Source organism: Aspergillus tubingensis (assembly GCF_013340325.1).
Source record: "Aspergillus tubingensis WU-2223L DNA, scaffold_7, whole genome shotgun sequence".
Taxonomy (NCBI): domain Eukaryota; kingdom Fungi; phylum Ascomycota; class Eurotiomycetes; order Eurotiales; family Aspergillaceae; genus Aspergillus; species Aspergillus tubingensis.
The window spans coordinates 3,390,550-3,416,923 of record NW_023336281.1 but is presented as its reverse complement, the minus strand read 5'-3'; the positions used below and the strand labels follow the sequence as shown (position 1 = coordinate 3,416,923).

Sequence of the window (26,374 nt, the reverse complement as noted above, 5' to 3'; positions counted from 1 at the left end):
GAAGTGATCTGGCAGGGGTTTCGCTGCTACTGGCAGCTCTGGATGGCTGGCTACCTGGTCCGACCGAATTAGGACTGGTCGATAGACTTTCATCATATGCAGCATTGTAAATAGTTCCGTTTGTCACACTGGAAAAGTTGACTCCTCCAACTGTAGACTAGAAGATAGGGATTGATGTATCGTTCGCGTGGCTTCTCCCCTCCCCCAAAAGGCCCTAAGAAGACAGGGGGCCTGAGGCCACGAATCCAGACATCAACGTAAATACTGATCTGCATCAGGGAATTGCTTGGTTCGCTTGGTTCGAATCAGAACCCAACAAGGTTTTGCTCGGGCGGGATACCCACGTGGGCGAAAGGAAGGTTTACTACAAGAAAACAAAGATAAGAGGGGCTTGTGAGGCTGCCAACCAGTACGTACTATGCCATAGATGGGCAATGATTGGTGGCTATGATCACCCGTGTAGGGGGGGGGGGGAAGGAGAAGAAGGAGAGGAAAGTTCAGATGGGGGGGAATAAAGTATCAATTCATTGACGGGGATAGCACGCTGGGTGAAGCCTAAACAGCAAAGCCCGAAACGCAGCACCCAATGCATCCAGGGCCCAAAACCCAAGGCCGATGATGAGGTGATGGGTCGTCCGGGCTGGGTCGGGGGTGGGGAAAAGGTTGGAAGTCGGTGTTCGCCAGCGTAAAAATGGCGAGCAACTTGAGTCTGGTACTAGTGGCGGTCTAATCCCGATTTGGCAAGAGCCTGCCTGCAAGTGTTCGTTACGAGACTCTGTGACTGGCTGCCGTGACTTGGGGATTTTCCGGTCATGACTCAAGGATGATCGTTACTGCTTGAAGGCCGCCGCAGTCTCTCCAGTATGGAAGCCTGCTTGCTGAAGAAGGAAGGTGCTTGGTAACGTGACGGGCTTGGCGCTGCTGGCTTGCTGTTTGGTCTGCCTGGAGGTATCTTTGGGTGTACAGACCGAGCAAAAGCGTGTCTGCCACGTTTTTTTGCCTGCTCGCATCTGCCCCTGTTCCGTTTGACTGGAAAGGGACAAACGTGCTTTGACCTGATGTATGTATGTATGTACAGACCAGGTACACAACCTGTCAGCTCAGGCTCGGAAGATGATGCTCAAGTACTCAACCGAGCTTACCAGAATCATATCTCCTCGTCATATGATAAGAGATACGGTGGGAACTTCTGAGATGCACATTACTAATGGTCCCAAGGCAGATAAACCAATAATGTCGCATCACTTCGATTGCGGTGCAGCAATTACCACTTACTACTTAGTCGGTCCATGCTGATGATTATTGCCATTTACTTGTTTGCTTGCTCCAGAATTCTTCTGACAGCTCTCTATGCCTATATGATCTACCGCTCAGTCCTTCTTCCATACATATCGGGTATTATATCCACCAGTCAGTCCGTTGCTGCGTGTCTGATGATGAGGGGGGGATTTATTATACAGCGAACACAGCGCGATCTGGTTGAAACCCTCCCCAGGCGTAGATTTCGCTGATCATCCGACGCCAGCGGTTTTGGAAACCGGCCCACTTTGGAGGAAGTGGTTGAGACGGAGCAGAGTAATGTATCTCTGAAAACGATACAGTATGTGACAGGGATTACAATACGCAGGGATACGGACCGGGAGAGTAAGATGGCCCTGGTTAAGTTACCTTCACCGTTCGGGGATCTCCTTGCATCAAACCATGACAGGGAAGGGATGAATTCTGGCAGCAAGAAGGAGAATTAACTTATAACTCAATTGTACATATTGAATATGGCCCCCTTCTTCCTGTCAGACGCGGAGAAGGGGCCCCCAAACCCGCTTAAGAAATAATCAACGAGGAAGGAAGCGTGGCTAAGGAAGAGGCCTGCAGGTTCGGGGCGGTCGCCTGTAGGAACCTTACCTTACCCAAGGTAGCCTTTCCGGAGGGCAATACCCGTACCATCCCATCCTATCCCACCCATCCCACCCTGCCGGACTCTGCAGGGAAGCCGACCTCTGATCGCCCCAAAGGACGATCCGTCCACCTTTGCCCTTGGCCCACGTTGTCTGGTGCATGAAACCGTCCGCGTGCACAGTGGGTCAAGAATGACAGGCCTGATTCTTCACGCCCCTGGAGACCCTCTTGAGCAGCCGCTGTTCACTTGGCTTTCTGCTCATCTTTCCCTCTTTTCCCTTCCCTTCCCTTCTCATTCTTTCCGCTGCCTCTGCTCCTCTCTCGCTCTCTCACACTCTCTCACCCTCTCTCTCTCTCTCTCTCTCTCGCTCACTCGCTGTAAGGGATCCATCCGGTAGCATCCACCCTGTACCAAAAAACCACTTCAGATCGTACTCCAACTTCTAAGAAGTCAAACAGTTTGTTAAGTCACTTACTGTTTGTACAAATACCTGACTAACACTCTACCCAAATTCCCCGCTTGCTCTTTTCGTCATTGAGTTTGATTTTATTCCATTTTCCATTTTCTTACAATTTTTTTTTTCCCTGAATTTTTTTTTTTTTTTCTTCCCATTTTCTGCCGTTGCCCTTTTCCCAATTTTTCCTGGGTCTGTTTCCAAACCGACTTTGAATTTTGGGTCAAGACTTTCCTTCACTCAAAGTGGAATTTTACCTCGTGTTTTATTTCATTATTATTTTATTTTCCCTTCTCTGATTTCCCTTATCCATACATACACCCACCCCTCCACCTATCTTTTTTTTTTTTCCTTTTCTTTTTTTTTTTTTTTTTTTTTTTTCTCCCTTGACCCTCTTTCACCCTTTTGGAAATATTTTTTTACCCAATTTTTTTTTTGCCCATACCCATACCCATACCCATACATACATACAAAGCCCCCCCTCTTCTCTTTTCTCCCACTCCGTCTTGGTTCGCACTATTCAATGCCAACCATATCCTCCGCTCATCTTGACCAAGACTCTCCTCCTTCCTCTCACCTTCTTTACTCTCAATCTCCCCCATCTGTTGATCCTATCCCGGTCTCTACCTCCCCGGTTGAAACTCGCCCTCGTACTGCTTCCGCTCCCTCCCTACAGCACAACTCCGCACCCTCCGCTGTTGTCGCCCCCTCTCAACCCGCCACTACTACCACCACCACCACCACCACCACCACCAACAACACCCCAACCGGATTCACAGGCTCAGTAATTGGATCCATTTCACGTCGCAATCGCCGTTCATTCGCTGCGTTAGCTCGTGAAAAGACTTCCAACGCCCTTGCGAACCTTTCCTCCATAGGAGCGCCGAATTACCCCCTCCGCTCCTCTGCCTCATCGGGAAGCCTGTCGAAACATTCGCGCAAGGCCTCGCAGGTCAGCGTCAGCGAAGCGCCAGGTGCCACGCCGTTAACTCCGCCATTGTCGGACGGTAGCGCCAGTAGTGAACGGTCCAGTCCCGCGCCCTTCGACGCCGCTACTAGCCGTTCTTCCCCGGCCGTGGTTGAACAACAGACCAGTTCTGTTGAGAGGCGCCGTTACACCCTCCAGCGTGCCCCGTCCCCACTTGAGCAACTACCCGAAGTCGGACCTACCGTATCTCCCGCCAAGATGCATCAAACATCCTCGCGGTTATTGCGTATGACGGAGGATGACCGTCCTTTCACAAAGGTAAGGTGACCCAATTGTGCGCTAAAGTGGCCGACAGGGCGAGAAGTAAAGAGATGTCTGGGATTATACTCAAGGGCGGTAATTGTTAACACAAGTGGTCTCTTTGTTAGGATTTCATGGACTTATTCTCGACATTGATGGTCAGCTTGAAACTGGATTCGCATCGTGTGCGGTTTACGAAATATGACCACTCCTTTACCTCGGAAGAAGCCATCAACAATCTCGGCTCTCTCAAGTTCTCCCAGTCGAACCGTATGCCCGACCCTAAAGATCCTTCGCGTATCGTTACAACCACAACGACTACCACCTTTTCCATGGCCAAGGAAATGGCTCGTTCAGTATGCCAGCGTTTTGTCGATGCCCGCTTCATCGAGGCCGTGGATGGCAAATCGGCACAAATATTTCCGTTGAAGGGCGCCTTGTACCAGCTTACGCCGAAGGGAATCAATATCTTGCAAAGATTCTGCCAGAGGAACGGTATCACTGCCCGCCATGTGATTGACGTGCTGGAGTCGCCCCGCAACACGATGCAATTGGTCAACCTGGAGCGCGATACCGATACAGACAAGCTGTCACACGATCGAGCGACTATTGAGGTCATCTTCCGCCGGTTTGCGGGGCAGGATGGTCCCAACGTGAAGAGCAGCATCTCTACTTCAGATTCGGATTCCCTGAGTGATTACTCGAACGGCTTGGTTGGTGTGAAGATGGCGAAGGAGCGCAAGATCAACGACAAGATCGTCATCAACACGTTCACCGGAAAAGCCGCGGTCGATTGGTTGATGGATTGTTCCACCACAATTGAGCGCCGTGAGACCGTTCTCATTGCCGAGCTTTTCGTCAAGTACGGCTTGATTACGATGCTGCAGGAAGACCGCTTCATCAACCAACCAGATGACTCGATAGTTGCGTTCCAGCCTTCGAAGAATGCGATCTACGGCATCACGGACCGGGGTCAGCGAGTTTGCGGGTGGATCGCACGGGATAAGTCTCGTGAAACCACCATGTACGACAATCGTGGCATCCCGAAGGACTCCAACAATGCCCGTTTGAACCACATTCTTCACGACCCTGCCCTACGACTCCTGTTCCGCGAGTTCCTTCGCTTTTCCCTCTGTGAGGAGAACCTGTCGTTCTACCTCGACGTGTCTGAATTCACTTCAGCCTACCACAAGGCAGAGAAGTTGGGCACATTCAGGAAGCCGGATGCTGTCCGTGAGACACTGGCTGCAGCATATGGTAAGCGCTCTCAATGACAATGATTCTTTTGCGACTAGTAACTAATGAACCTGAATAGGTCTCTACAATGCGTTCCTGGCACCGGGATCCCCTTGCGAACTCAACATCGATCACGCGCTGCGCAACAGCCTGGCAAGCCGCATGACCAAGGCCGTGGGCGACGATGAGTCGATGCTTAAGAGTCTGCAGGAGGTGGTGCATCTGTTTGAGATGGCTCAGACCTCGGTCTTTAAGCTGATGTCAAGTGTAAGTTCACCTTGTCACAATTTGTACCAGCGGCAAAAGCTAACCCGCAATAGGACTCCGTTCCCAAGTTTCTGCGTGATCCGAAGTGTGCCAGCATCCTTCAGGAACATGACGTTGACCTGATTGGTGCCCCCCGGGCTTACTCTCCCACGCCTGCTCCAGTTCCGGAGCGCTCGGCGAGCCGCTCAGCACGGTCATGATAGGGGCAGCATGTGTGTCATGCAGGGATCCCATTCCTGTCCGAACAGGCCTTCACCTTGGTGATTACTAAAAGATCTGACGGCACGTGGCTTGCACTCGGACTTCGCCGATCCAAGATGAAACACACTCTTACTGCACAGCGCGGTGTTAATTGACGGAACGACTTGAACATGATTTTACTTCTTGGCTTGATCTGAGTTGCCAGTCCAATGTCGACTAGGCACCGGTCTAGCCAACACATCCTTCCCACCAAAAGCTTGGGAGCACTCCCAAACCTCCTGACACGACATGATACACGTTATGCGTCTCCGATACGAACGCTCTCCCGTTTCTATAATCTCTTTCTCTTCAATTGCCGCTTGGTCCCCGCCCACGCCGCTTGTTATTGACGACAGGGCATTTCATGGGGTTACCAAGTCCGCACGACCAATGACAGACGTTACGATCTATGGATCATGTGATAGAGATGCCGGAACTGAACCATTTTAATACACCGATTCCTTTTCTCCCCCCTGTTTCGTTTTCTTTTTTCTAATTTCCTTTTATACATCTGTGAACCGTGACGCATGGACGGAGACTGAAGAGGAGAAAGGCTGAAACACGAGAAGTATTCCAGCATTAGAGAGGCGTTTTAGTACTCGGTTCTTTTCCCCTTTCTTGTTTGCATCATATCCGCATGATTTTTCCTCTCAAGATTTCCTTTTTCATCTCTCTTTCTTCCGGTCTTCTTTTCCTCTTTCCTATATATGTTATTTCCTTTGTTCCGAGTTGATGTGTATGTTGTCATACGTCCCCTGCATCGAGCATGGATACGCGCATTTTGATTTGCATTTTCAGGGTACAGCGAGTGTGGCTTTTTCCTTTTAAACCTATCTACCTGATTGAATATGCGAGGGATGTCCTCTCGCGATCAGAGAAATTTAAAGAACAGAAATAAAGAAATAAATATTCAAAGACATGATCTACTTCCACTGGCACTTTAGGCAACAATCAGAACATCCGTATTCAGTAGACATAAGATAAGTAGATCAACGAACCCTTCTCCGCACTTCAATACTTAGTACTTAGTACCCGACGCAGCCCAGCCCAGATACCCAACTACGGAGTAACTAAGGTACTAACTAACTAGCACCCAAAAAGGCAATCAATTCGACTCCCTCCGACCCCAAACTGCCAGATCTCGTATTCATCGATCAGACATTCGCTACTAGTATACCTGTCACTATACTATACTAAAGTAGTAAATATTACCATACATACAAATCTTACATGCATACACACACACATACATACATACCTAGTACAGAAAAAAAAAGGGTAAGCTGTAACTGGCTGCGCAGCGCAGCGCACGCACATGGCTGACACGTGGTTTAAGTTAAACACGAGATGATGTGAACATTGAATATGGGGGCCATGTGACTGACATACATGCCTACTACTAGCTTGACACTAACAGGAATTACATTCATGAGTTAAGGTATGAATCTGGAGGTAGTGCCAAACCTATATGGGTAGGTAGTTCGCTGGATGCTTGGCTGTGGTGTGTTGTGGTGTGGTGTGTGTATTGACGGGCATATTTGCTTTTTCTTTGCTTTTATTCTTTGCTCTATTTTTCAGAGGTGTAGGTCAAATACCTATCTAGTATCTATTGCATGTGTGCATGTATGTATCTGCTAGTTTATACATTAGCAGAAGACCAGGTTATTCATTATCTATGGAGTACAAGCAATAAGTACCAGTGATGAAGACGTGGAAGGGTACTTACTACTACGAAGTATGTATTGTAGTAATCATTGATATTAATAGAACTGAATAGAATTAGACAGTAGGATCTAGATACTAGCGAAGTGAGGTACCTCTATGTAAATTGTAAAGATATACCATTTATAGCCAAAGTTTGTTTAAGTTCAAATGTCATAGACAAGATAGTAATAATAGAGAAAATGTAAAGTAAAAAGGGGAAAAGTAACGCAACGCAACGCCAAAAGAAGTAATTGACACCGATACAATACATACATACATACGCCTGTGAAAGAAAACCCGAATGTAACGAAATAACTAACTAGCTAGCTAGCATGATATGCAATAAGTAAAAAGAGAGGAAAAGAAAAGGAGATGGAGGTAAAATGATCAACATAGTAGCTGGGGTTCGCTTGTTTCCAATGTCCGGAGTTAACTCCGCATTCGGGAGGGCGCAATTTCCGAGCCAAGCAGGATCGGAGTTTATTTTCTTTTTTGGGGGCTGATATGGCATGGCATGGCATTCCATTTCATTGTCAGGGGGCATGTTTCTTTCTTTTCTTGGGTTCTTCTTCTGCTGTTGGTCTTGCGGGTTTACTGGCAGAGCTGAGTCTGCCAGGAGGTAGGTAGGTGGATAGGTGGTATTGATACAGGATCCTGTAGGAACCAATAGAATGGGTCCGTTCGGCGCGAAGGCATAAAGTTTGACGGAGGGCAAACTGCAAAGAGTAAAGAGTGTTCGATGATTGAAACGATGCGTGTTTCGAATTATCTCTCATCATTGCTGCTCCTGTTCGCACGGACCGATAGGTCTAATTTTGGGATTGGGGGGATGATGAGAGGAGGGAACAGTGAAACATGACACACGCACACGCACACGGTGGGTAGTTTCTACTTTGATCCCCAGCCTCGGAGTCTCATTCCCTCTTCAATCGCCGTCCAGATCCCCTCAACCACTTCCCGATCACGCCACCGGCCCGCTCCGTGGACTCCTCCCTTCTCGTCCCAGCGCTCGACTGCATAGCTCTGCACGCCTCGGCCCCAGCTCTTCACTTCCCGAGGGATATCCTCTCCACGCCATCCGACATACACACCTGTGGCATGCTTGAAGAGCTCCGGCGGCGAGGACCACTTGTATGACTTGAACTGCCAGGTCTGACCCGTCGTGAAAACGGCAACCAGACGCTGCCAGTAGTCCGGCCGGAAGTTGGCTGTGCTATCGACCAGAATGAAGCGTGTAGGTTTCCGGGACGTGACCTGCGAGGAGCTGCCACCACCGGGGCGGAGAGAGGAGCTGGACGGATCCGAGTGCATGCGGAGCGGGCGGGAGATGTAGAGGATATTGGAGTTGGACATGGAAAGAGTAGGGTGATCGGGAGGGATGAAGACGCCATCCTGTAGGAAGGAGCGCACGTTGGACATGCGGATGAGCGATGAGGCCGAGGGCGAGAGGAGAATGATGGGATCTTGCGTCTTGCTTGCCTTGCGTGGCTGGGACAGACCGGCCGACGGCGACGGCACCACCATGGATTGCGGCTTGCTGCCGGCTTTCACACCAGCAGGGTATTGTCCCGGTCGTGAGCGGTTGCGTCCGAGCATGGATTCGGCGGTTTTGCGGACGTGAGAGAAGTCCTACAATGATCCCTATTAGCACACTGTGTATATAGCCTTCCCTTCTCTCCCACTGCATGAACCTACCGTCGGCTTGATTCCCCGTAGCACACTATTCCGATCCCCCATCTTGCGCTCCCCATTATAAATCTCCTGCAACCTAGGATCGATGACCTTAGCCGCCTTACCCTGCTGAGTCTGCGCGGCACTACCACCCCCAGGAGCACCACTCGGCACAGCAGAAACACCACCCGCAGCCCCGGAAGCAATATTCGCCGACGCCTGCGCCTGAGCAGCAGCCGAAGCCGCGGCGGCAGCCGCAGCAGCGGCACCCTCCAACGGCTTGATATATTCACTCTCATCAGACGCGCCTTCCAACCAAGTCAGGAGATCCAAGCGCTCGACGAAAACGAGGTTCTGAACTTTCTCCTCCTCCTCGCCTTCCTTGCGCTCCTTCTGCTTTAGCGATTCATTGAGCTCCTGCGCGGAGGCAATGTACTCTGGAATAGCGACATCTTTCTTCTGCCACGCGAAGAAGATACTGCGGAGGTCGACGGCGGAGTCGGAGGAGCTGGAGACGAAGCGGGTAGGTGTTGTGAGGGGGATTGTTTGTGGGAGGGGATGTTGGAAGTAGAGATGGGTGGCTTTTGCGAGGTCGTCGGTCGCATTCTGGTCGGAGAGGTCGCTGGAGGTTGTTGGCGTGGGGAGGTTGCCGGCCGCGATGGCGCGACGGAGCGAGAGGAGAGGATCTTGCAGGGAGGGATCGGTGGCCATTGTGGCGGGTGTGAATATGGATGTGGAGGACTGGTAGATGATGCTACCGCTCCGGGAGTTTGAAATTGTGTGCTGAAAGTTGAGCAATGGATGAGGTTGGGGGAGGTGTTACTCGTAGCTTTCGAGATGCGCAGGAACTGCGGAGTGCACGTGATCTCGTCCGCCATGTACAGCATGTTTATATGCGCGGAACTTATCCAACCACTTCTGAATAGGAATTTATTTAGTGCATTGAATTATTGCTATGGTTTGGTGAATGACGTTATTAACACAAGCAGAGTTGTCGGTGATGCCACATCCAGCTCCATCCTCCAAAAATAGCTGTTACGCCAGTGAATAGAATCAATGCCCCATAGTCGGTGGTATACCCGATCTCCCCATTTTCTTGCCCGGTAATGGAACCCCGCTGCATAAGAGCTGAGCTCAATGGGCCACTAATAACACTGCCAATGCCTCTTCCACCGGCTAATAGCCCGAACACTAATCCGGTTTCCAGCGAGGGAACCTCGCGCTTGACTTGGGTGAGTACACCCGACCAAGTGGAACTGAAACCCCCGGCAAAGAATCCGTATGTGATGGAGAAGAGAACCAAGAGGGCGATGGCGGCCTGTGGAAAGCTTGCAGATGGGGACGATGTTGACAGGCCCCAGAACAGCAGGACAGACATTCCAGAGCCTACGGAGGAGAGCAGCATGATATTGCTGACAGCGAAGCGATCACAGAGAGATCCCAAGACTATTCCACCTACAACAGAGGTGGCGTTGAATAGTGCTACTAGGAGAGTCCCTGTGGTGTCTGACAGGCCAGCTGCAGTTGTTGTATACGACGGTAGATACGTGCTAGGCAAGAAGTAGCCGAAGCTCTGGATGATGTTCCCGAGCTGGAGCATCCAGAACGTGGCTAGTTTCAAGAAAGCGAGGTTCAGAGGCTGCGGAGTGGTAGATGGGGCTGGAGGGATTCGTGGTTTGATGAAAGGAAGGGTCGCAGCAAGCGTGAGTAGCTACAATGCCTAGTCAGTTTGAATAAGAATATTGGGATAAGCAGAAGACTAACCGTGACTACCGTCCAAGCCCTTAGAGTCGTCTTTGCTCCAAATCGGTCAAGACAGGCACTCGTCATGAAGGGCAGAGCTACACCGCAGATGCTCTTACCAGCCCACATAATTCCATATGCGAGACCTTTGCGGCGAACAAACCACTGATCTAGATAGAGTGTAGTAGGACTGAAGACGAGGCCATTTCCAAGGCCACAGATCACGCCCTGGGTCACAATCATTTGCCAGACAGTTGTGGCGAAAGAAGACAGCAGAGAGCCCCCGACACTGAGGGCTAGTCCGACAAATGCACAGGACTTTGGGAGATGCGGGTAGCGGGTCAAGAGTGTGAATGTTATAGGTGACAGAAGATAGAGGATTCCCTGCGTGAAGAGAAAATTGTCAGCTATATGGAGGTGAACATAATGGTAATAACAGGCAAGATCACCGTTGCCGTGGTCCCCATGATCGCCAAACCCCCTTTACTTCCCTCGAGGTCATCATGCGTCTCAAAGTATTCCTGGAAGATACCGGCAACGAGAGAGAACCCTGGCGTCCTGAATGAGCAGACATGTAGCTACTTTTGGGTAAAATAAATGCGCACCCCAGACCGGCAACTGAATTAAACAGCATGACGCGAGGATCAACCAGGCACCTTTGCCCTGGTCGACTGGTGGCAGTGGGACTTGCTCGAGCTCATGACGGGGGGAGCTGTTGGACTCTTCGATGGATGGGTGAGACGATGAGTGATGTTCAGACCTTAAATCGGCCAGTTCGTGAGATGTCATGTCTGAGATTCGATAATTCTTATGTAACTGATAAGAAGAAGAGAGAAAAGATAGAAGGATAATGCCCGAGTAGGTGGATGACTACCCCGCAACCCCTCAAGCCTCAGCATGAACGAATCATAAGTAGTTTTCATAATCGTAACGATCATCATAATGATTATCCTCATATCAATGAGCTATATACAAGACACCTCCCATCATCCCATCAAAATTTTACACAGGAATCCCCAAAGTCTCCTTAATATCCTCTCCCCTCAACCACTTCTCCATAGCCTCATACATCCCCCGGAACTTATCATTATCCTCCATCGTCGGCAAATCCAACTTGATCTTATGTCCCAGCCTGGCCTGAGACGCACCCAGATACCTATATCCATACGGATATGGCTTGAGCTCCTCCTCCGAGAAATCGGGCACATGCTTGCCGTCCACGGGCATGATCTTATCCTTCTCATAGAACAAGCGCTTGTAGTGGACCTTCCACCCGGCTGAATCCTTCTGGCACCACATGATAAAGCGGCAGTCACATTCAACATCAAACTCAATGCCATCAAATGAGAAGCGCTGTGTGATGGTGGCCTTCATCTTTCCGACGGCACGGCCTGTCTTGGAGTTCAGCTCGACGAGCGTGCCGTTTTCGCGGTGCATGATGTGGTCGCCGTTTCGACGGCCCTTCTTGGAGACTTCGATGAATTCGTCGATGGGCATGCCGCCGCTCCATGCTGTAGATTGAGTGAATCATATTAGTCAGATGTTTTTGATGAGAGGTTTAAGATATGTAAAGAGACAAAAGCTCAAAGGTGAGAACTTACTGGTAAAGATATAAGCCTGTTCGGCGAAACAGTTTCGGTAGTGGGCCCATTCAGAAGCATCTCGGTATACCGGCCATCCTTTCAGGAGCTCGGTGACACAGAGCCGATCCAAGATCTCTTCCGTGGTGCCATTGATGTGGCTGTGGATGGTAGGTTGAGGGTCTTCAGCGGTGATATTAACGACCATGATGTATAGTAGGTGCTAGATATAGATCGACAAGGGAAAGGAATGCTATTCAATGGAAGAGAAATAGTAGTATTTGTAGAATTGTCTGAATCAACCAGGAACCATCCAGGGCACCAGCACGCGAATATATACTTCTTTCATAGTTGTGATGGAGTAGTAGTTGCCTGTCTGTCTCGGCAAACCCGAAAGCCGACAGTCAACCTTGTCCTTGATGTCATCCGGTGGGAATGATATCAGGCAACCAACGAGCCGGCCTCGTCATTCGCAGTGGGCCGGTGGAGCCGGATAGCGTCTAGATGAGCTTGTCTGGACACCCATTCCAGACTGATCATTAGTATGCAGGGCGTCCATACTGCCCGGTATCCCGAGTCAGCATGATAACCGGCATCTCTCAGCCTTGCTAAATCATTTCTTGAACTAATAATTAACGAGACCTTGTTACTGTCATCATCTTCGACGGACAAATACTCAGCCGTACCCCAAACCCTACTACAAGATAAGCAAGGCAACATACTCTTGATGCTGAGGATCAGTCCATTGGAGCGGCTTATAGCTATTCCTCCCTACTATATCACTATGGAACAAAGCAGCCAATAATGATGAGAATCGTCTCCTACACGGCACATTGTGATCCATATTCAGTGTGATAAAAGGCGTGGCAGTGGCACCACAAGAGTCATCAACCACTGGTCCAGGAGCGGCCGAGACATCGCTGAATACGGCCCCTGCAGCTATGCCAGCCCTGGCATACCGAATAAACAAGGTCTAGACAATCGACTCAACGCTTCGGCGAGTGGCGCAGGCGGGAAAAGTCTCGAGGCCCAAGGCGCGCCTCCCTGGTAATTCTTTATCCGCGTCCCGGCCCACGTCTCGAGCCAGAGCTATGATGAAAGAGCTGTCGCTTCAAGGCTTGTTTTGATGGGCAGAGAATTGGATGGAAGTAGTTGTTTGATCATGCGTTGCTCTTTCTTACAGGTGGAGAGCCCGATCATCTAGGAAGAAAAAAGTCCCTGCATATCCGGAGCACTTAACCCTCCCGAGCCCATTCCTGGGCTCTCCTTTCCTTCATGTCTATATTCCGGTTTCCTCGAAAGCCATCCAAAGCTTATGCAGAGCACAATGGGATTTTGCCTGACGTCACTAAGATGACTAGAAATCAGCCCAGCAACGTGTACCTTAAATGCATTCAGCTACGGAACCAGTGCCATCGATTAAACATTCAAGAAGAATTTCATTCGTCATGATCCACTCCGCAGAGTCCGAATGCTCGGCGCTTGGGGAGTCATGTCACAAATATCCTAGTAATAGAAGAGGAGAACGGAAATAGAAAAGGGAAAGAAAAAAAAGTCTGACAGTAATAATGACAATCGTGAAGCAGGCGCTCACATCATGACCCGTAAAGGTCCTCCTGAAAACCATTTCCCATGCCCATAACTCATCCGGAGTATTTCCCTGAACCCGTTCCATTTCCAACACGCCGAATACGCCGGTCAAATCAAAACCGCTCCGCCGGCTGAACGCCTGTCAATTCCCATCGTGTACAAGTCGAAGCAAAAGAAAGAAAAGGGGAATGAAGTAAAGAACAAATTCGCAGAAATTGTTCCACAAAGAAAGTAATCAACGCGTATTATATCGTGTAAACCCCGACTTCCAGGGGAGTAATCCACATGAGATAGCTTCAGATCGTCACGTCGCTGAGGGTATGTGTGAAGTCTGCGTAGCTCCGGGAATATCCTTCATGCTGACATCCTGGGGCCCCCGTTCTGGCTTCGGCACTTCGTCGCCGGTCGCCTTGGCCGCCGCGGAAGAGTTGTGCCCAGCAGCAGCTCCATCACGGCCGGTCGGAGGCGGTACAGGTGGTGTGGGCGGTAGCATGGCGGTAGCCTGAGCTTGAGTCTTCTCAGAGGTAGGCGTGGTCATGGTGCCCCGGCGAATGAGATAGTCACCCAAACTGAGTTTCTTTTTCACCGGACTAGGGCCTGCCACGCCAGACACCGGCGTGGTGGGAATGTGGGGTTGCGAAGTCACATCAGTTGAAGGTGAGGACAACGCCGATGGGGCTGTAGACCCTGGGCTGGTGGCCGAAGGGGGCGGAGGTAGCGTTGCGGGGGGCAGAGGAACGCGGAGATCAGTGTTGCGCTGTTTATGCACAATATTACTAGGTATCCGAGCGTTGTGCGCTGCAGTTGATGGCCAAGGGGGCGGCACGGGCGGCTTGACCGATCCCCGTCCTGACAAGGGAGATGCATCGAGATGTGTAACGGAACGGGACGGCGAGGTCTCTACTGGCGAATCAACATCCCTCATCTCTGTGTCCTGGATGTCGGCGGATATGCTGGGAGTTGTGGCTGTTAATGGCGCTGCCTCATGCGGGCTCGTGGAAGTCGGCGAAGAGTCAGAATGCTCGAGAAGAGAAGTTCGAGGAGTAACAGGGGATGGGCTGCTTTGCTCAAGCTTGATACGATCAGAATAGCATCTTTTCAGCAAACGCTGAGTCAAGGGCACGAAACAAGGTCGACGAGGGGAAGGCAGGGAAGGCGAAACCACACCATCGCTAGCATCCGGCTCGGTCTGTATAGCGGAGTCCACGTAATGTGAACGCCCCAGGGGAGACCGTCCAGGTGTGCTGTGACTGCCGGATGTTTTGCGCGGTGAGCCATGACGCATTCCGGGAAGCGAGCCCACAGGTCCGCCCGAGGGAGGAGAATATGACTGGCGTTCGCGTGGAGCATGGCTGGATTGACCACTAGCCCGTTTCTTCTTTCTGTGTGATGCTTGGTCCTGCTCCAGTTGTTGAAACTTCTTCTCTGCTGCAGCGATCTTACGCTTGTCTCGAGCCGAAAGTTCCGATTCCCCGAGCAAAAACGCTTCCGTAGGAGTCTGTAAAGTAGGGGTGAGATCCCGACTGCGAGTTTGACCTCGGATAGAGCCCGATGCAGAACGGCTATCAGCCTGATCATCTTCATCAAGGTTCTTAGTGGTCTCACTACCCGCCCGACTTGTGGTTGCAGGCGGAGAAATATTCGCCTTGGGCTTTGTCTTCTTTCGCTTAGCACTCGGCTGTTTCGCATTCGCATCCATCAACTTGGGGTGACGTCGTCGATCAACGCTGGACAGCAAACAGTTTGCGGGAGGGACGCAGGCGCATCCGCCAAAGTGGGAGAGGACATTACTGATGCAGATGGCAGGCGCATCGTGCGTGCTGTCACTGGCCTCCTGCTTGACTATACCATTGGTAGACTCAAAGAGTTGAGGATCTAGGTACCACATAGCCGTGATTTCCGAGTCTGCAGCAATGTCTTCCTTCGCCACAAAGCAGAAGTGGTACTCTACCTGATTCGTGATGTAGGTTTTCATGGTAACATTCGGCCGGCAGGAGCGCCGCACGTAGCGGAGCACGCTCCCCTCATGTCGACTATCGATGTAAATTGGAAGCTGAGGGTGGAAAAAGACAAAGGGCTCAGGATGACGAAGCTCTTGCCATCGATTACTGGGGTCAAGACAATAGTCGCGTAAGAAACCAAGCTTGCCCGTGATTTCACCGACAATTTCGTCTTTGCCGACACGATCGCGAGTTTTGAGGATTTTCCAGGTTGGATGTTGGCCTTCCACCTCAATGCTCGAGTCCGTGATCGTTTCAGTAGACAATGTCGGCCAGCGTGATCTGTCAAGTGTTGCACCAGACCACGTGAAGATTTCTTTTGGGGAGCGCCCATTCGTGATGCGGGTAACAGCCTCCGGCTCCGTGACCCAGGCAGCAAAATCCGCCGCAAGATGCAGATTCACAAACAGGTTGCTGTCTATGTTGGCATAGTCTTTCCCCTGATCGTAAAGGTGAAGGAACTCGTGCGAATACAAAGGAATGGAAGGCCCTGATGCCTTGGTCGGGCTCATGGAGGGTGCTGCCCGCTTGCGCGCATCAGAGGGTAAGTTGGGTGCATTAGACACGGAGCTTACCGACCCCGAGGAACGATGATTGGTTTTGACCTTCTTTGCAAGGGGCTGATCCCGGGCGCTGGATTCCGACCGGTGATGGAAGCCGTTTACCTGATCACCACCGTGCTCCTTGACCTTCTTCTTATGACTCTTCGCACCGGACCGTTTCGCTTTCCGGTCACCGCCGTCGTTCTGTTCTCTGAGACGCCTCTGTCGTTCCGTAGCGCGCCGGCCATCGAGGGAACGCGGCTCGCATTCCACGCAGTTATGGACTTCTGGCACATCTCGGCCATGATAGTAGCATTCGATATGCTGCCAGGTTTCGCACCCTTCGCAGAAGACCGTATTACCATCGTCATCCTCGAAAGCGCAGATGCACTTGATGGTATACGGCTCTTCTTCGTCAGGGGCGACCGAGTCAGAAACAGCGCCGTTTACGATGGGCGAGTTCAGAGGGGCGGTGACCGCAGGGGGCTCCGTGGTTGGATGCGTGATGGCGACTGGGGAGGTATCTGTCATAATCCGACAGAATACCCCCTCTTGAGCTGAACAGAGAAAAATGCGCTGTTGAGGGTTCGAGGGGACGAACGGTATTACGGGAACCTGTCAAAACCCAGCACGCATATCACCTGTTGCTCACTGATAGTCGTCGCCTGACCTAGACTCTCACGACAGTCCACAGTGACAGAAGGGATGGTTCGACCTTGGAAGATGATGAAGCCAGGTGATGAAGTCCACAATGTGCCACCCTCTTTATCGATGAATGAACCGGCAAGGAATGAGCCCGCGAGGGTAGGAAGGCCGATAGAGGTTGCTCAGCGATGGAAGGATCGTATTACTGCGAAAGATTGTCGAGGGACACCAGGTTCGAAAAGGGACAGGTTGAGCGAAGTCTCAGTGAAGTCGTCTTCCTCGGTGGCGCGTGCGACCGTGAGCAAGTAAGAAGTCGAGGATCGGTAGCCGATGATTGTGAGTAGGCGGACGGACCACGAATCGCATGGAGGAACGGATAGGCTGTAAGGAGAGGAAGAGAGTAGAGAAGGTGGAGAGATCAAGGAGGATGACGCTCGGAAGGATGGTCAGCAGTAGGGGGACAAAGACGAGAAAAGGAAGACAAGGTCGGGAGGGAAGAGGTGAATGAGATGACGGAAAGGTGGGCGAGGGAGGATTAGAGTCGAGACACGAGAAGGTGAATCGGGAAGAGGCGAGGGCAAGCAAGCGAGAGAGAGGGAGAAAGGAGAGCAGAAGAGAGGAAGCGAGGATCAGAGGGAGGGAGAGCGTAAGAGAGAGCGAGCGAGAGGCTAAAGCCACGGATGGGCCATTCAAGCGGCGCGTCCAAGACCCAGAGTGAAAAGGGAATGGCGTGGAATTTTTTCTCCCACCCGTCCAGGTTCTGGGGGAGCCGATGTCTGGGATGGTGAGTGCGCTTAGGGAACAGCTTCGAGGTGGTTTGCACCTAAACTGCCCTTGCCTATATTTTTCGACCCTTTTCTTTTTTATCTTGTTCTTTTTGGGGGGTGGTTTCACCCTTGTAGCCCCCGTTGGGGAAGGTTAATAATCCACACGGCAGAATTGAAGAATGAGGGGGGGGAATCGTGGAAGAGCGAAAGGGACAGAACCGACGACGGACAGGCCGGTCGAGGAACGAATTGGAAGCTCGAGGGGACGAAAGGGAGGGGGGGGGGGGACCATGGGGAACCAAAGGGAAAAAGGCAAGATTGCGAGGCCGGCCGGAAACGAACCCACGCCAAACCCAGGCTGAGCTTCAAGAAGGGGGGGAAGAGGGAACCACAGCAGTCCTGAGGCACTCCTGGCCGACCTCAGCTAGTCCTGAACGCAAAGTACCTTCAGTCTTCCTCTTTTCTTACCTGGCAACAACCCTGGACTAGGCTGTCTGGCACGCATGGTGAACACCTGAGGGCTCAGGCATCACTGGAACTGCTGCCTGGGGGGAACCTCGGGTGGGGAATCTCACTTATCTGGTTCCGGCAGGAGCAGTGCCTCTCAGCCCCCAATCGGGGTAGACATCATGCCAAGTCCCATTTCGGGCATAGCGGGTGGAAATACCAGTCTGACAGTCATCAGAAGGAGAGGCAGAGTCACTCTCCGTCCAGGGACATCCCAGACATCCTCGAGAGGCAAATGGAGTTTCAAACCCCCAATACCCTTACCCAGTGCCAGCATTGCGAAGGATGGGGTGGGAGACGAAAAAGAAGGAAAAAAGAAAAAAGAAAGGACCGACGAAAACAAAATCAAGGGGAGGGAAAAACCAGACTTCACTTGGCTGTGGATCTTTTAGAAGCAGTTTCGGGCCAAAGTCTCGCCTGTCGTAGGTCAGTGAAGCCGCCTTACAACGCATGCATGCGTTGTCTAGCCGTCCTAGCGGTCAGGAAACAATGCAGACGAAGTAAAGAAACAGACTGGTGACATCCAGATAAATATAGAAAAGAAAAGAAAAGAAAAGAAAGAAGAAAAGTAAAGCAAAGCAAAGAGATATGGTTAGTCACGGGTAAATTAGTTAGCATCAGAGCAATGTCAAGTGATGAGCAAAATCAAGTGGTTATCTTTGGTCGCTTATTGTACCTGACTCCAGGCGGCAACACCGACGAGCGGCTGCATGCTTCACAGTAAAGCCACGTCGAATTAAAGTGTCCGGTGAAGGAGCTGTAGTTCCAGATGAATGGAAAAGTCGTCAAGTCAAATAGTGAAACGAGAGCAAGCCCAAGTCATCGTCACAAGCCCTGGGGGGGATGTAATATCCGAGGATATCATACCCGGAGGATCTGGTGGGTTGGGGAGAGATGAGGAGAAAGTAATGAGAGAGAGGTATGTGACAGAGTTACCGGGGTCCCCCAGAGATTTATGAGGTATCGTCCTCCGTGAAGGGTTGTTCCGGCAGGTTAATGGGGAAAAGGGGAGAGAGGGCTGGAAGGGGAAAGGAAGAGAAGGAAATGGTCTGTGAGCAGGACTGATGATTTTGGAAAGGAAAATTGAAATCCGAATCCAAAATCAAAATCGACAACCCGAAAGATGCTGGGCATCTGGTTAGTTAGTTGGGGATCCTCCATGGCTTGCTAGCCTCATGAAAAATTACCCCATTTTACCCGTCCAGTGGGGGGAGGAAAAGATGGGTGGTATTCAGGTATTGAGCATTACGCTGGAGGGAGAGGGAGAGGGAGAGAGAGGGAGGGAGGGAGGGCGCTGAGGGGGTCGAGAGGCAGCGGGCGAGGGACTTGACTGACTGCCAGGGAAGGAAGAACAATAATTGACGGAGGGGGCAGATCGGGGTCGTAAGGGCGAAATAATAATATAATGACGGGCGTGCTCAGATAACATGATCTCGGCCTTGCTCTTGATAGGAAGGGTAAAAGGGGAGTTTTCGCGCAAAAGTGGGAGAGAGACTGAGGGGGGAGCCGTGGCCTAAATTAATAGCGAGCAGGTCGTGTTGGCTGCTGCGACAACTTGCTGTTGTTACTTACTTAACTTACTAGTCGGAAGGCTGACTGACCTAAAGCGGTGATGATGATGGCAAAACGACACCCGAAGCATCATCAAATCATCCCATCGCCATCGGCACTCTCTCCCTTTCCCCCACTCGTTTGGACTTATGATTTCTTGATTATTAGAGTATAATGTGGACTTAATACTTCTCATGATAATGTACAATGATTATTGAACCTTTGATGTTTGAATTTCAAGCCCAATTACTCTACACTCCCTCTGATATGATCTCCTCTAGTAGACGCAGTATTACTTGGGCGCTACTACTGCAAGTACTAGTGCGTGAAAATTACGTTAGGGGCTGACACGCCGGTTCCCGTGCGTGGCGAACCGCCCCCCGAACAGGGCCTAACTGTATGGATGTATAGTAAGGACATAGTAGTAAGTCTTTTTCTCCTTCCCTTTTCCATGTATCGATCTGTCTTTGTTATAAAACGAAACAGACAATCCTTACGCCTGTTAAAGTCCTATGATAGCACCCAGGGATGGTACTCGCTAGACTTTGGTGCCTGTAGTTGCAACCTACATTTTTTCCCATTTGCTACTAATTCACGCCTTCATTTCTGCCTACTACTATATGCCATTACCAGCGACTACTCCAACCTCCTATGGTTGGCCATCAAGGAGAAGGCTTGAGATGGCGTCATTGTCCACCGCGGTACTGAATGATTGAGGAATAAGATAAAAAAACAAGCATCATTGATTAAGGAATAAGGATCTCAGGACTGTACGAACAATAATGGCAGAAGCGGCTGGCTCTCCGTGCACTATCAATACAAATAAAGTTGCGAAGGAAACGGAATCACGACAGCCGACCAGGACATTTGCTTCAGGCGAGAAATGAAAGTACGAGGTAGGTTCAAGAGTAGTCTCTCTCAAGGTCCCGGGGGACTCGAGACCGGGGCACTGGTTGACGGTCCATCGCGCTCCGGCCCAAACATTCTCCACCAGCTTCGACGACTGGTCGTCCCATCCTCCGACTTGAGCTTCCGTTGTAAAATGGAAGTTCTCGCTTGGTGGCCGAAATAGAGTGAGAGGAACGACAAGATCCCAAGGTACACAGGAATAGCGTTTCTCATTCTCAATTGTAACCAGGACTGGACCGGGAGCTCCTCGGACGATGGCGGGGGGAACGCAAGAACAAGAGCATTGGCAATGGGCAGCAAAGTGCAGCCTAGGATCCCAACATATACTCCATAGGGCTGGATGCGGGACTGGTGGACTCGAATAAAGCCCTGTTCCTCGGTCTTCCTCCGGAACCGAAGGTAAATGATACTCGAGCAAAGCCATGAGATGGAGCCCGACGTAGTGATAAAGTACATGAGAGAATTGAAAAGGGCCGAGCTGGACTCTGCCAGCGACAGGAAAGCAAACAATGAGAACAGCGCAGATGTCAGTATGGCCACATAGGGCACTTGATACCGGTTGCATCGAGTAAGCATTGCTGGAGCATGTCCAGATTCGGCCAAGGTGTAGAGTGTGCGAGAAGATATGTAGAGGAAAGAGCGTCCAGAGGCGACCGATGAAAGGAATATCAACACGGTCACCAGTATCCGTAACGCGGGGATGCCCGCGCGTACATAGCCCACGACGAAGGGCGATGAGCCAGCGCCCGTGCCATAGTTGGTCAATCGAGGCTCATCAAATGGACTAACGAAGGTCATCATGAACGCGCTGAGAATGTAGAGGGCAAAGAGATAGCCACTGTCCGTTCGGGCCATGCTCAGGATGCTAGGACCTCCTTCCGTGTTGGAACGCTCAGCTCTCTGAACAGTAATTTCTGGTGTCAGGGTGAAAGAAATCACGCTGTATAGAAAGCATTGTAGGAAGCCAAGGAAACGCCCTCCACCGCCGGGAATGAGATACTCGTTCATCGGGCCAGGTTCGTGCCAGTAACGAAATCCTCGTATCGGTGTCCCTGGGATACCTCGGATTGCTAGGAATAGCGAGCAAATTGTCAGCCCCGCAGTAGTGATGATCTTTAATCCGGTGAAAACAGTCTCTGTCCGTTGGAAAGCTCGCTGGGGGAGCATATTGAATAGGAGGATCAGGACTGCGACCATTGCAATTCGGATCGCCATGCTGGGCTCAGGCGTCCACAAACTGAGATTGACCATGGCAGTGGTGATCTCGAAGGGGACCATCATTGCCAAGGAGTACCACCTGAGGTAGCCTAGAGAAAAACCTAGATGGTTGGAGCCATATTCATAGCTGTGAGCCACCATGGTACCGTTGAGCGCAGGTCGGTGGGCCGCAATCTCTGCAATGGCTGTTGTCAAGCAGTAAGATAACAAGAATACCAGTACATATGAACCAAGTAATGATGCTGGACCACCGGCAGCCAGAGCTTGGCCGGCCCCAATGAAGAGGCCGGTTCCAAAGGTGGGAATAAGAGCCATAGTACGTGGTTAGGGATAGCGGAGGACAAATAGAGGATGTCGAAGAGGCCTACGGATGTCCTGGTGTTTCTTCTGAGAAGACGAGGCTGCAGGCGTGGTTGCCGGATTGGAGGAAAGGGTACCTCCTTCCTCTTCCGACAAACCACAAGAAATGGGAAGGTTGACTGGGGATTGACTGGGGAAGCTCCGTTGCAGCAAGGAGTCATCTTACACCAGATAGGCGCTGCGACGCTATACGATAGATAGGCCAGAAATCCATGGGTATCATTGTATGCCAAACAGAGCAAGAATGACTGCAAGATGAACAAGCCGAGATCTAATCTTCCCATAGCTAGACCGCAACAAACGCCAGTCCGAACAGAAAGAGACAAATAAGAACACCCAAAAGAGCACCAAAGGAAACCCCGTCACGTATTGGGAAAGAGTCAGGGTGTATGGCTCCTGCAGTGCGTAGACACAGTGGGAAGAAGCTAAGGATAGGTTGCAACTGAGAGTTCCAGCGATGCAGCAGCAAAGTCACCTCGTCTCTATTGACAAGCCATATCGGTTTCAGCGTACTCGAGCCATTCTCCAGAGAGGGACTTCTTCCAGAATCGTACAATACCATCATCGCCTGAGGAAATGAGGCAGTCACCTGTGTAGAGACTAATTAGCACTTGCACTGAGGGCAGTCTCGACGTTCCATTGTGAAGGGGGTCTGCCACTAACCAGCGTATGAAAAGCCAACTTGCCACACGTCTAAATGTTTGCTGTCAATGCATGCAATTTCCTTGAATGAATGCTTGAACTGAGAATCTGCGGGTGCAGCACGACTGGACATCGATACAGGGGCACGGCTTGCAAGGGCAGAGCCAATACCTGACTGGGTAGTCGCACGAATTGATGATGACTGCGATGAAGAATGTGCGTGGTTGCCATTGGAAGTCTGTGACCCGGAGCCAGAGGCCGTTGTATATACCTCAAACACTCGGATGAAGCCATCCTTGCAGCCACTAGCAATGAGGTCATATCCTCTCACTGACCCATTGGCCCAAGAGATATCCCTCACAAGACCGCCATGTCCCGTCAATTCGATGGCGTGGTAAAAGCGTCGACTTGCATCAGTGCGATAGATCTTTACGCTGTCCATGGCGGCCACCACCAGCGACAGACTTTTGCGATCTGAAGAGGGCAATACAGAATGCGTAATGTCCGAAGGATCATGGTGAAACTGCACTTTGAAGCTTGTCTCTTCTCCTCGCTGGGGAGCAGTGCAGACTCTAAATTGATCTAACGGCTGCCAATCCGCAAGAGTATCGGGGCTTACAGGCTCCATGATCATCAGGTAGCCATCGCGAGTAATAACGGCCATCCAGGATTCCAGATCAATGTTGCGAAAATCGATTGATACAAATGGGTGGCGCTGAGGGGCGGTCATGCGAAAGATAGACCTGAAACGCCGGCCTGAATTGGGGGGTTGCGTAACATCCTCCTGCCATATCTTGCATTTCATGTCTTCACCCACGCTGCCAATGTGCTGGCCCGTGAAAGGGCCATTCCAGGTCGCCTGAGTAACAGTTAAAACACAACAATACCAGACCAGATACCAAGGAACCAGGGGGCCACTGCCGTGGGAGTGCTTACATCACGGATCTCCGCATCATGAGCACGCCAAGTATCTACGAGCTGCCATTCACCGTCTTTCTGGTCCCAGACCTTCATGCGGTGATCAGTTGAAGCTGTGACGATGCGATTGCCATAAAAGTTGAATTTGGTGACCGAAACCAGGTCTCTATGACCGGCGTCGAAGTCGGCGAATCCAGCCATGATGGGCGTGTGCGGTATCCCCAATCAGACACGAGACGATCAAATCAATCAATCAGAATGCACAGCAACCAGCGTTTAGCCACCACCTTCAGGAAGCAAACATTCAGAGACGCGTCAAAGATCAACTGCAGAAACCTTAGAGGGGGGGGGGTGAAGCCTTCCCCTGATCTATGTAGATCCGACCTTGCAATCGCCTATAGAAATCAAGCAAGGCGTGCATATGAAAGCGCCGGGATGCGATAGCTTCAGGCAGCTTAGGTAAGGCAGCCACGCCCGATGCCGGTCGGAGCTGGTATTCACCGCCTATAAATGAAAAGGCGGTCAACGATGTACCGGCAGAATAGAGCTCCTTCCCCAATTTCTCCACTTGCTTCTTGATGCCACCTTGCCTTTCTCCAGCGCCAGAGAGATTACGCGTCCTTATGGAAGTGAAATTCTACTTAGCATGAGGCCTTGGAGATAGGCTCACATCAAACCATTTGCGCGATGGCAGCAGCAAATACAAGCTCTCTTTCTCGCCAGGAGACCTGGCGGCTCTTCGCCTTGGTGGGAGCCTGCGTCGGCATCCTTCTGAATACTTTCCAAGGCGATGGCGCGCCCTTGGTAGCTTCGCTCGCGTTTAGCGGTATCGCTTTCGCAGTCGCATTTAGTATGATTCGATGGCTCGTACCAGTGTTCTTGAAGGCGGGCCTGAAAGGGCGAGATATGGCGAAACCCAGAAGACCCGAAATGTATGGATAACCCATGTTTCTTCATTTTCTTGTATGATAGCTTATCATTGCGTACTTGGCGTTATGACAATGCTAATGGGATTGTAATTAGACCGGAAACAATGGGAGCCGTTTGTGCTATTGTCTATCTCCTTGCTCTAATATTCTTCATCCCCTTTGCCTTTTACAAGGATATAGTGGCTGCCACCTCAGGTGGAGGCAACCGAGATGTCGTAATCGAGGTAGAACATGTTGAGACTGGCCGGATGCTACACCGGTTTCCGCATGGAAAGGTCTGTCATTTCGGATGCTCTAATCTGCGCTAGCTTACTGACAGCGAAATTACACAGCTTGCATCCTATCTTTCCGGTCTTCTTTCATTGCAATGTATCGTCATTCTCGGAATTGGCGACGACCTACTTGATATCCGATGGAGACACAAGGTCCTCATTCCCGCCTTTGGCGCTATTCCGATGCTTATAGTATACTTTGTGGACTTTGGGGTTACGCAAGTCGTCGTGCCAGTGCCGCTGCAGCCCTATCTGGGCTCCACTATCGACCTCGGCTGGTTGTACTATGCCTACATGGCGGCCGTGGCCATCTTCTGCCCCAACTCTATCAACATGCTGGCCGGAATTAACGGAGTTGAAGTGGCCCAGTCTCTGGTGATAGCGGTTCTGCTGATAGCAAACGATGTCCTATATCTTGCACCCATTACACCATACCCGCATCCAGCAACGGACTCCCATCTGTTCTCTCTATACTTCTTGTTGCCTTTTGTTGGAGTGTCCGCGGCCCTCTTGTGCCATAACTGGTACCCATCAAAAGTTTTTGTGGGAGATACCTATTGCTACTTTGCGGGTATGGTGTTTGCCGTCGTTGGCATCTTGGGTCACTTCAGCAAGACGCTCCTGCTTCTCTTCATCCCACAGATCTTCAACTTCCTATATTCAACGCCACAACTCTTTAATTTGATTCCTTGCCCGCGCCATCGGTTGCCCAAGTTCAATTCCGTCACTGGGTTGTTGGATGCATCGGTGACCGAATGGACTGTCCCGCCATCGCCACTGGTGGCTACTGCCCTAAACCTGCTGCACACATTACGGCTGGTGCGCGTCACCAAGAACGAACAGGGCCAGATTGTCGAGTCGACAAACCTCACCATCCTCAATCTGTGGCTCGTATGGGCTGGGCCGATGAAGGAGAACCAACTGGCGTGGAGTATGGTGGCTGTACAGACATTTTGCGGCCTTGCAGGTCTGTTTGTGAGGCACCGCCTCGCACTGCTAGTGTTCCGAGAAGATAATCTGGCCTTCGGGAGTTCCGTATAGTAATGGGAGTGTGGTATAGTATAGAGTGTTAATTGTAATCGAGGAGATGTTCAATTCAGAATGCAAGTACCTTCAAGAACTGTTTTTTAGCACCACACAGACTGGGCAAACAACCAGTCACTATGTAGAATGAACGAAGAACTGTATTATGCTCAATCGACAATGCCATGAAGAACCCCCAAACTAGCTCCTTCAGGTGCTATTCATAGCTAGCTTGGAGCTAGACACTGCCTTTGAAGGATCCTGAATTCGAATGCGCCATCGACGTATGGAGCATTCCCTACGAAAGAGACTACTATAGAGCTGAAGAACATGGACAGAGAGGACGGCTCCATGGGTATCGTTTAGTAGCCCCACATCTCCTCCACACCCCACATCATCCTCCACCAACACACCCACTAGCATTTCATTCTATAGACACCCAAGCCATACACTGTGCTAACTGCTAACCACCACTTACTAC

The 26,374-nt window shown here is 50.9% G+C and overlaps 8 protein-coding genes across 8 annotated transcripts; 2 read left to right on the top strand and 6 right to left on the bottom strand.

Moving 5' to 3' along the window:
* Positions 1-2,874: 2,874 nt before the first annotated feature.
* On the top strand, positions 2,875-5,282 carry flbA (developmental regulator FlbA; the record flags this gene model as incomplete). Its single annotated transcript, XM_035501196.1, has 4 exons — positions 2,875-3,597; positions 3,708-4,836; positions 4,895-5,082; positions 5,136-5,282. The coding sequence occupies 4 exons, from the start codon at positions 2,875-2,877 to the stop codon at positions 5,280-5,282; spliced, it is 2,187 nt and encodes a 728-aa protein (XP_035357089.1).
* Positions 5,283-7,914: 2,632 nt separating this feature from the next.
* On the bottom strand, positions 7,915-9,408 carry AtWU_06085 (CDC73 C-terminal domain-containing protein; the record flags this gene model as incomplete). Its single annotated transcript, XM_035501195.1, has 2 exons — positions 7,915-8,655; positions 8,722-9,408. 2 exons carry the CDS (start codon positions 9,406-9,408, stop codon positions 7,915-7,917), a joined length of 1,428 nt encoding a protein of 475 aa, XP_035357088.1.
* A 265-nt stretch (positions 9,409-9,673) lies between these two features.
* On the bottom strand, positions 9,674-11,229 carry AtWU_06084 (putative MFS monocarboxylate transporter; the record flags this gene model as incomplete). Its single annotated transcript, XM_035501194.1, has 4 exons — positions 9,674-10,408; positions 10,462-10,824; positions 10,890-10,990; positions 11,046-11,229. The coding sequence occupies 4 exons, from the start codon at positions 11,227-11,229 to the stop codon at positions 9,674-9,676; spliced, it is 1,383 nt and encodes a 460-aa protein (XP_035357087.1).
* A 213-nt stretch (positions 11,230-11,442) lies between these two features.
* On the bottom strand, positions 11,443-12,228 carry AtWU_06083 (nuclear transport factor 2 family protein; the record flags this gene model as incomplete). Its single annotated transcript, XM_035501193.1, has 2 exons — positions 11,443-11,951; positions 12,042-12,228. The coding sequence occupies 2 exons, from the start codon at positions 12,226-12,228 to the stop codon at positions 11,443-11,445; spliced, it is 696 nt and encodes a 231-aa protein (XP_035357086.1).
* Positions 12,229-13,914: 1,686 nt separating this feature from the next.
* On the bottom strand, positions 13,915-16,683 carry AtWU_06082 (putative PHD finger and SET domain protein; the record flags this gene model as incomplete). The annotated part of the gene is made up of 1 exon (XM_035501192.1): positions 13,915-16,683. The coding sequence occupies one exon, from the start codon at positions 16,681-16,683 to the stop codon at positions 13,915-13,917; it is 2,769 nt and encodes a 922-aa protein (XP_035357085.1).
* A 3,857-nt stretch (positions 16,684-20,540) lies between these two features.
* AtWU_06081 (putative proline permease) lies at positions 20,541-22,064 on the bottom strand (the record flags this gene model as incomplete). The annotated part of the gene is made up of 1 exon (XM_035501191.1): positions 20,541-22,064. One exon carries the CDS (start codon positions 22,062-22,064, stop codon positions 20,541-20,543), a length of 1,524 nt encoding a protein of 507 aa, XP_035357084.1.
* A 527-nt stretch (positions 22,065-22,591) lies between these two features.
* On the bottom strand, positions 22,592-23,870 carry AtWU_06080 (putative nuclear pore protein (SEH1); the record flags this gene model as incomplete). Its single annotated transcript, XM_035501190.1, has 3 exons — positions 22,592-22,698; positions 22,773-23,610; positions 23,688-23,870. 3 exons carry the CDS (start codon positions 23,868-23,870, stop codon positions 22,592-22,594), a joined length of 1,128 nt encoding a protein of 375 aa, XP_035357083.1.
* Positions 23,871-24,356: 486 nt separating this feature from the next.
* AtWU_06079 (UDP-N-acetylglucosamine--dolichyl-phosphate N-acetylglucosaminephosphotransferase) lies at positions 24,357-25,911 on the top strand (the record flags this gene model as incomplete). The annotated part of the gene is made up of 3 exons (XM_035501189.1): positions 24,357-24,601; positions 24,693-24,873; positions 24,931-25,911. The coding sequence occupies 3 exons, from the start codon at positions 24,357-24,359 to the stop codon at positions 25,909-25,911; spliced, it is 1,407 nt and encodes a 468-aa protein (XP_035357082.1).
* Between the last annotated feature and the right edge of the window lie 463 nt (positions 25,912-26,374).